This window comes from Meles meles, chromosome 12, assembly GCF_922984935.1.
Source record: "Meles meles chromosome 12, mMelMel3.1 paternal haplotype, whole genome shotgun sequence".
NCBI classification, from domain to species: domain Eukaryota; kingdom Metazoa; phylum Chordata; class Mammalia; order Carnivora; family Mustelidae; genus Meles; species Meles meles.
Genome location: NC_060077.1, coordinates 80,586,494 through 80,596,107, shown reverse-complemented (window position 1 = coordinate 80,596,107; position 9,614 = coordinate 80,586,494). Strand labels below are relative to the sequence as shown.

The 9,614-nt window shown below is 40.0% G+C and overlaps 1 protein-coding gene across 1 annotated transcript; it reads left to right on the top strand.

Annotated features, from left to right (window-relative positions):
* The first annotated feature begins 251 nt into the window (after positions 1-251).
* Positions 252-1,250, top strand: MC4R (melanocortin 4 receptor). The gene has a single exon (XM_046025623.1). It carries the CDS (start codon positions 252-254, stop codon positions 1,248-1,250), a length of 999 nt encoding a protein of 332 aa, XP_045881579.1.
* The last annotated feature ends 8,364 nt before the right edge of the window (positions 1,251-9,614 follow it).

Below are 9,614 nucleotides of genomic sequence, written 5' to 3'. Positions count from 1 at the left end.
ACTCTTTGCACTGAGAACGAGCATTTCGGAAGCCTAAGCTTTGAAAGTGCAGGGGCTCAGAGCTGTCCCGGGAAGGCAGGAAAAGCTCCGTCTCCAGCCTTTGGAGCATGTGACACTGACTTACAACAGGCATGCCAGTTTCAGCCTCAGAACTTTCGGTCGGACAAAGACATGGAGAAAATCCCTGAGGCTACCTGACCCGAGAGAGATCGAAGCAGTGTCCGGGGGGAGCTGCACCCACTCGGGTCACGATGAACTCCACCGTCCACCACGGCATGCACACTTCTCTCCACTTCTGGAACCGCAGCACCTACGGACAGCACGCCAACGCAAGTGAGTCCCTCGGCAAAGGCTACTCTGATGGAGGATGCTATGAGCAACTTTTTGTCTCTCCAGAGGTGTTTGTGACTCTGGGGGTCATAAGCTTGTTGGAGAATATTCTGGTGATCGTGGCAATAGCCAAGAACAAGAATCTGCATTCACCCATGTACTTTTTCATCTGTAGCCTGGCTGTGGCTGATATGTTGGTGAGCGTCTCCAACGGCTCAGAAACCATTGTCATCACCCTGTTAAACAGCACTGATACGGACGCACAGAGTTTCACCGTGAATATTGATAATGTCATTGACTCGGTGATCTGTAGCTCCTTGCTTGCATCGATTTGCAGCCTGCTTTCCATTGCTGTGGACAGGTACTTTACCATCTTTTATGCTCTCCAGTACCATAACATCATGACGGTTAGGCGGGTTGGGATCATCATAAGTTGTATCTGGGCAGCCTGCACGGTCTCGGGCATTCTATTCATCATCTACTCGGACAGCAGCGCTGTTATCATCTGTCTCATCACCATGTTCTTCACCATGTTGGCTCTCATGGCTTCTCTCTATGTCCACATGTTCCTCATGGCCAGACTGCACATTAAGAGAATTGCGGTCCTCCCAGGCACTGGCGCCATCCGCCAAGGGGCCAACATGAAGGGTGCAATCACCTTGACCATACTGATTGGAGTCTTTGTTGTCTGCTGGGCCCCCTTCTTCCTCCACTTAATATTCTACATCTCTTGTCCTCAGAACCCATACTGTGTGTGTTTCATGTCTCACTTTAACTTGTATCTCATCCTGATCATGTGTAATTCCATCATCGACCCTCTAATTTATGCACTCCGGAGCCAAGAACTGAGGAAAACCTTCAAAGAGATCGTCTGCTGCTATCCCCTAGGCGGGCTTTGTGATTTGTCTAGCAGATATTAAATGGGGACAGAGGAGGTACCAAAAACATGCATCAGAGACTTCTTCACTCTCCCACAACCTTAACAATGTGTTTCAACAACAGCTGCTTCTTCTGTGTAAGGCATGAGTTGAGAAAATCTATTGCCTAAATTTAAGTTTATGATGCTTTGATATGAAAAAAATGCCCAGTCTCTGTTCATTTCTAATGTCATGCTACTTTTTGGCTTACAGTGTTAATGCACTTAGAAGTTGTAGGCACTACGAATTTATAGACAGGAAAAAAGCTCTTATTAAAAGCATAACAATGTTTCTTGTTATTCACAAGTATTTGACACTGCTTATTTTAGGAACATAGAAATCACAGAATCATTCAATATATTCTAATAAGTGGCTTATGATATTGCACTATAGAGCACTAAAATGTAGAAATTTGATTGTAGCACTTGGGGGGAATATAGACGAATAGATGCTCAGTCATTAAAACAACCAACTGAAATTTTAAGTAATAAAATGTGCTCATTCTCCCTGTGCAGATATAGAAATGATGCTCCTGTTGAGAGAACAACAGCTTTAAAAACAAAAGCAAAAACAAAAAAAACCTCCAAGATTCTGAGCCATAAAACTATGTCTGTTTCTCAAAGACAAAGAGATTAATTTGCTGAAGCAAACAGTCTGATACTCTACAAAGGCAATTCAGTTTGGGGTAGAGGGAGACAGCAGTTACAGGGATGAAAGTATAATTTAAGTTAACATGTCAAGCTGAACTTCCTGATACCAAACTATTTCCAACCATCATTAATAAAATCAGAGAATAAGGTCTTTCCATCCCTTCTGCCAGGGACCCAGGCTCTGCTGAAATGTCCAGAAAAGAGGGTACTGCCCTGAGAGATGGGCTTCCGATCTCTAAGGAACTACACACTCAGCTGAGTTCTTCCCCTCTTCACATGGCAGTGACTGGCTGTTGACCTATTGCTTATTTGCTGCACTGGAGTCTAAGTATTCATTGCCAAGGGTTCTAACTTCACAAACGAAATCTACGGCACACATATATCCATGCGGTATTTGTGAATATCTAAAATAAGGGAGCTTCTCATGCTGATACTTGAAGAGCTGGAAGGAAGGTGTGCCCTGAAAGCCCTGAGGACATCGTAATGTAAATCAGCCTTCCACAATCATATTTTGGAAAGTAAATACTTGTTTTCTTCCAAAATCATCCCACAGATTTGGCCACTGAGCAACAAAATCTATACTTTCCAATTTACAGGTACTTGAAAATTAAGAGAAAGAAAATATATTAGGCTGAGGATTACCAGTAAACTACCCTTTGCTTTCATTTATAGTGTCTTCAAGTGCTTATGGGCAGAGATCACATGCAAAAATATTTCTTAAATCAAATATAAATGTTTTACATATTGCAAGTCCTGAGAAACTTCCAGCGTTCATGTGGAAACATTACCTAAAAGCAGAATGGTGAAGTTCGAGTTTACAAATGAAAGATAGTACTTGATTCACTAGGATTCCTGTCTTCTGATGCAAAAATCAGCGTGAGGATGTAAACACAGACTGCTCTAAAAGTCAGAACCCAAAGCTGTAGCAGGACACAGATGGTGTTTTCGTCTCTGCTACTATTCCTGTCCATTCTCTCACGTAGTGAGTTTGAGAGGTGCCAGGGACTGGAGAAAGGGAAAAGAGCGTTCTAAGCATGCCCCACCCGGTGTGGTGGCTGTCTGTTCTCTGCCTGCTTCAATGTCATCTGAAATGCTGCTTTGTTGAGGACCAGCCCACTTCTCCCACGGAAAGAAAAGAAATCTGGCTCTTTCCTCTTCACTTCTACACCTCCTCTTGGGGCTGTTTACCACCTCTTGGGGTGAGTGTTTGGCATGAACCTGCCTGCCCCAGCAGTCTCCTCTGTACGCCCAGGGCACAACAGCGGGCTACAGCTTCTTTAAGGGCTAAGAGTGGGTCTTACTCATTGTTCCTGTTCTCCAAACATCCCTCTATTATGTCACTCCCTTGTTCTCCAGGAAAACCAAGACTGTCCCAGAGGGACATACCATTGTAACCTCAAGTGCATAGTTCACATTAGAGTTCACTCATGGAGGTGTATAATTTATGGGATCTGACAACTGTACAATGATATGTATCCACCGTTATGCCATTAGAAATCTTCTGTGCCTCACCTGTTCCTCCTGCCTTCACCCCAACCCTTGGCAACCACTGATCCTTTTACTATGTCCATAGTTTTGTCTTTTCCAGACTGTCACACCCTTGGAATCATACAGTATGTAACTTTCTCAGACTGGCTTCTCTCACTTGGTAATATGCATTTAAATTTCCTCCGTGTCTTCTCATGGTTTGGTAGCTCCTTTCTTTCTGTGCTGAACAATATTCAACTGTATGGATGTAACACAGCTTATCCATTTATCTACTGAAGAACATCTTGGTTGCTTCCAGATTTTGGCAATTATGAATAAAGCTGCTATAAGTGTTTTTGCGTGGACAGAAGTTTTTAATACCATACCAAGAAGTGGGAATTTAGGGTTGTCTGGGTGGCTCAGTCAAGTGTCTGCCTTCGGCTCAGGTCATGATCCCAGGGTCCTGGGATTGAGTCCTGCAGCAGGCTCCCTGCTCAGCGGGCAGCCTGCTTCTCCCTCTCCCATTCCCTCTGCCTGTGTTCCCTCTCTCACTGTGTCTCTCTCTGTCAAATAAATAAATCTTAAAAAAAAAAAAAAGATGGGAATTTACTTTGAAAAACTTCAGCATAAATAGTGTGATGCATATGTCCATCCTTTAATATTTTGTTAAGGGTGAGCAGTTAGTATTTGAATAATGCTGGTACAGAACATACAGATGGAGCATAACTCAAATACTGGTAAGGAATACACACTCCAGATGTGAAAGCAGCATCAGATACCTTTATTGAACTTTTCACCAGAAAGTTCAATTAATAAGTATCAGGTGTTTAAGAAATTATTTTTCATTGTCAAAACAAGTGATTTTCAAGACTTGCAGTTGACTTAACAAGTTGTATAGTGATTACCATAACTTGCATGAACAGGTATAAGGTTTCTGCCCACTTAGCAGCTAGCCTAATGCTCAGTGTGTCCAAAGCTCTTAATAGCTCCATGCCCCCACGTGCTTCAAAAGTCTCTGTTGCCCACACTACATGTTTTGAAATTACTAAAAAACATCTTTGAAGAATTATTTAACAGCATGTGAGTAATTATGACCTTGTTTTATGCCACAGGAACACACAGAGTATTCAGTATGACACAGACTAACTAAAGAAAGTACCACTGGAAACAGATCTTAGAGGTCATCATCTCATCCAATCCTCTAAACAGACCAAGAGAAATTGTTTAATGTCACATTCATAATTAAGGGCAGCACCAAAGCCTGAGACCTAGTTCCTGACTCCCCATCCAGATTTCCTGAACCAAATTTCAAGAATCTTCTTCTATAGACAAGTACCACTTCCCAGCCATAAAGAAATTCTAGGATTGAATCCCGGTTACACCACTATTTAGCTGTGAGGTTTCACTGCAGTTGGTTTTCTCATCATTAAATGTACATAATAATGCCTGTCTGATGGGAATATTAGAAGGATAAAAGGCAATTATAAGGTCAGGGTTGTAAAGTTCCACAGAATAATGCTCAACATAAATAGGCACTCAAAAATGGTAATTATTATTATTTTTAAAATGAAAAATAAATGAAGAAAACCATGCATGAATGAAGATTTACTAGTTTTGCTATTTTGTTCAGACTCAGCATGAGCAATAAAATCTCAGCCTTAGGCTTAACTGTATATCTTTTCTTAAATCGCATTTCATAACTTCCTTGAGTTTGACGGAATGTTTTGTATAAGTTGATGTATTTAAACATACTGGATGCATGCACAAACTGTTAAAAGGATAATTTGTTACCACTAATAATGCTAATTGTTTTAAACTTTGCAGTGCCATATTCGATACTGAAAAAGGCTAATTAGAAAGATAATGGGCCAAACATGGAATAACCAATTAGCCCATTTCTTCAAAGATTAATTGACCCTCATTAAACTTTATGCCACAAATTTAAGTGGTAACACACACACAGAAAGAAACATTATCTAAGCGGATGGCAATGATATTAAATGTACACCACTGAAAAAGACTACAAATAATGAATTTACACTCACATCTTGATGCTCAGTTACTGGCCCTTCACATATTGATCAAAACTAAATGCATGAGAGTAGAAAGAGCATAGGGTTTGGACTAAGGGCATATGGGATTCAACTACCGGATTTACCAGCTCTAGAACTTTGGGCAAGTCACTTAACTTTGCTAAGCATCTACAGTCTGAAGATAATAATATCAATCATCTCATATGGTTAATGATAAATATTAATGTAAAATTAGATTATTGATTTAAAGGATCTAGTACAGACCTTGTCACTATAGGTATTTATCACTGTAGCGATGGATCGAGGTACACTCATGGATTTATCAGAGTTTAGATTCTAGAAGATGTTAAACGGAGGTACAGACTTGGATAGTCTCACTTCCCTAGCAGGAGAGGCAGGAATCCACTCAAATGTGTTCTCAGTATTTCACTTATTTCTAACAAGTGAAGCAAGTAAGAGTAAATCTCTATTTTTATTATTTTAAATATAAAGACATTTGGAACATTTCCAAAAAAATCAGGAGAGGTAGTGGGTGGAGCTGGTAGGAAAACACACAGTTTTCAACGGCTTCAGTAATGTTCTAATTCTTGTGTGGGATAACTGGTTCAATATTATACTGCACAACTTAGGGCTAGAAATATATGACAAATACTCCTTTGCATGTATTCAATATTACGTGAAAATTTAATGGATATAATGCATTTATTTTGTCATGTACTTAGTGAGAGGATACGTGCAAAAATTCTATTTGCAAGGAACAAATAAAAGATTGCTAGCATACTTTAATGCTGCCACTTTCGGGGGAGGGAGAGCTTTGATTTCTGATACTTGTGGTTGAATCTGACCCTAGGTTAATGGACTTAATAATCACAGTTCACAATTTTAGTGATGCTTTTGCTGCTGAGAGACATCTGGAAGCCCCACAAATACAGAGAGCCAAGAGGAAAATTTTAGCAACTCAATCGGTGAACTATTTGGTGAGGTTTTATATGGGGCTCAGCTGCAAATGAAACTGTTCTGGTTTGATTTCTAAACCTAATATTTTAAACAGTGAAAGAAATTTCACTGTTAAATTCAAACTACCGCTGCTTAGAATTAAAAAAATGAAAACACAACAATAAATTTGGCCATCATTCCATCTGAAGGAAAAAACCCCTACTAAAGCTAAAAATTTTACTTGCAACAAGTTTCCCTCCTCAGTTCAAAATGTGTTTTATTTGTAATACCGAAGTTTCCAAAATGGACCTATTCAAAATAATGCATGCAGATTTCATATAAATGCCACAATATCCTGAAGATTTCATTTAAAATACTTTCCTATTTTTATTGGCTTCTTTCTTTCAAGAAGAAGCAAGGCTTCAGAGTAATTGTGTGTGTGTGATTTTGCTTACACTATACGATTTATAAAATGTTGCTATTTGTGGTCTGCATGTAATTTTTTCCCGTTAGTTATATAGCTATTAGCTATTTACTACCAACACTGGAAAGAAAATCTACACACTTTCACTTTGCCCTACCTCTAACCTTCTCTGAGACATCATGTCTCTACCTTTCCCACAGCAGGGTCTTATTTCTCCTAAAACAATAGGGCTAAAATGGAAGTGTTCATTGACACTGGTCTGGTTCCTTGTTTTTACTTTATGTTTTCATTATTTCATATTCTCTCTGGAACAAAACCTCAAAACTTCAGTGACTTTGCACTTAGACTCCAAAATCAAATGAAATTCATGAGATTTTGAAAAAAGATCAGACACATAAACCTGACACAAATGTCTCTGCCTTTTTTACTGTACCACAGAGAGAAAACAGAAAACAGAAATGGACAGAAAACAGACTCCGATCAATGCATAATTCTTGTTGGGCAAAACAGAGAGTCAAGGATACAATTGATCTATTTGGAGTTGGTGGGCTTTTTTGAGAAACATACTTAACATCCAGGCACAGAGGAGACTGGGATATGCATATAAATTTGGTTGTCATGAGCATGTATACAGATAGAGGAACATAAGTGTATGAGTAATCCTCAGTATCTTGAGCCAGCAAGTCCTCCCACCCTCTGTCTTCAGTCTCCTTCCTGTGAGGCTTTCACCCCCATTACTGCACTAAAGCTGCTCTTGCTAATGTGACCAAGGCACTTCCAATTATGAAACCTGGTGATCAGTTTTGTTCTTATTTTATTTGGACAAACACACACTCGAATTTGTTGGTCACTGCCTGCCCCTGCCCCGCCCCCCAACCTTGCTGTATTTGGCTCATAGAACACCCAAATCCTTGGCTTTCCTCCTACCTCAAAAACATCTCAGTTGCTTGGCAGATTCCTCCTTTCAGGGCTCAGTACTTTTTACTGTTATCTATATTCACTCCTTTGGTCATTTCAAACGGTCTCAAAGCATTAAATACTATCACTATTCTGAAGACTCCCAAATGTGTAGCTTCAAGTTAGATCACTTCAACTATTTTCTGAACATCTATAATAGCTTTCTTTTTTTTTTTAAGATTTTATTTATTTATTTGACAGAGAGAGAGAGAGAGAGCGCGCGCCAGAGAACACAAGTGGAGGGAATGGCAGAAGGAGAGGAAGAAGCAGGCTCCCCACTGAGCAAGAAGCCTTGATGCAGGGCTTTATCCCAGGCCACTGGGATCATGACCTGAGCTGAAGGAAGACGCCTAACCATCTGAGCCACCCAGGCGCCCCTAGAAAGGCTTTCTAAGACAAATTCTGTCTTAGTCAATATATGCTACTTTAACAAATTACCACTGACTCAGAGGCTTAAGCAACATTTATTTCTCACAGTTCTGGAGGCTAGGAATAAATGTGCCAGCCAGTTCAGTTCCTGGTAAAAGCCCTGTTCCTGGTGTCAGATGGCTGCTGTCTAGCTGCATAGGAACAGTCATTTTGTCATGGAATGGCACGCTCATGAACTCATTCCCTCCAAAAGGCCCCATCTTCAAATATCACAACATGAAGGCTCCAACATGTGGTTTTTAGGGGGACACAAATATTCAGTCCATAGCAAATCCTAAACTTACAAGTCTATTTTTTTTTTTTTTTTTTTTTTTTTAGAGAGAGGTGGAGGGAGGGGCAGAGGGAGAGAGAGAGAATCTCAAGCAGGCTCTACGCCCAGCACAGTCTCACAACCCTGAGATCACAATCGGAGCCAAAGTCAAGAATTGGACATTTAACTGTCTGAGCCACCCAGGTGCCCCACAAGTCTATTTTAAATCCCTAGTTTTTCCACTTGAAATTTCTCCTCTTACTGCTTTGCTTACATCAGATGATGGCAACTGGAGCTTTCCAGTTGATCAGAACGAAATCTCTGAAGTCACCACTAATTTCTCTTTGCTTTATATTCCATTTTGGGTTCATCAGGATACACTGTTGGCCTTATCACTAAAATATTAATATCCAGTGTGTTCTCTATAGCACCTAGAATGGAGTTTATCTATAAGAAGAGCTCAATAGATATTTGATGGGTGAAGGAAGGAAGAAATATGAACAAATAGAGGAAAAAAGCCAGCACTGGGTGCCTTGTTAATGGCAGTTTTTAGGGGGTTTCTGAACAAAGAATAAGACATGAGTCATGATCACAGAGGCAAGAGAGAAACTAGAGAGGGGGGTTATCACTGAAGCCCAGAGAGGAGTGAGTTTTCAGGAATGAGGTGTCAGTCATTTCACTAAAGAAAGAACTGAAAGATGTTCCAAAAATTTTCCAACTAGAAATTTAGTGTATTTCACTTGAGAATGGAATTGCAAACATGAATGAGGTTTTTTTTAATTTTTTTTCAGTGTTCCAAAATTCATTGTTTATGCACCACACCTAGTGCTCCATGCATTTGATGAAATGATGAAAAAACAGAAAAACATGAGAGGAAGAGCCAATTTCCGGTAAAATACTGAAGCGGCTACCAGATGCTTTGGGTCTTATCTGGAAAACAGAAGTGAATGGAAGATGCAGGAGTGTAGGAACAGAGTGCAGACTCTTCTATCAACAAGCTGGATGAACAGAATGGGGCATATACTATTAAGGGATAATTTTCTCAAAATGGATTAGCTTCAAGGAAGATTATATGCAGAGGCAAAGAGCCAGTACAGACTAAGAGGCTGAAAATACTGAATATTTACTGAAAACTCTCAGTAGTACAGCTACACCATTTTCCTGTAATTTTCCATAAATGGTTGTCCTTTCTTTTGGGTTCTTTTTATCCTAGTCGCACCA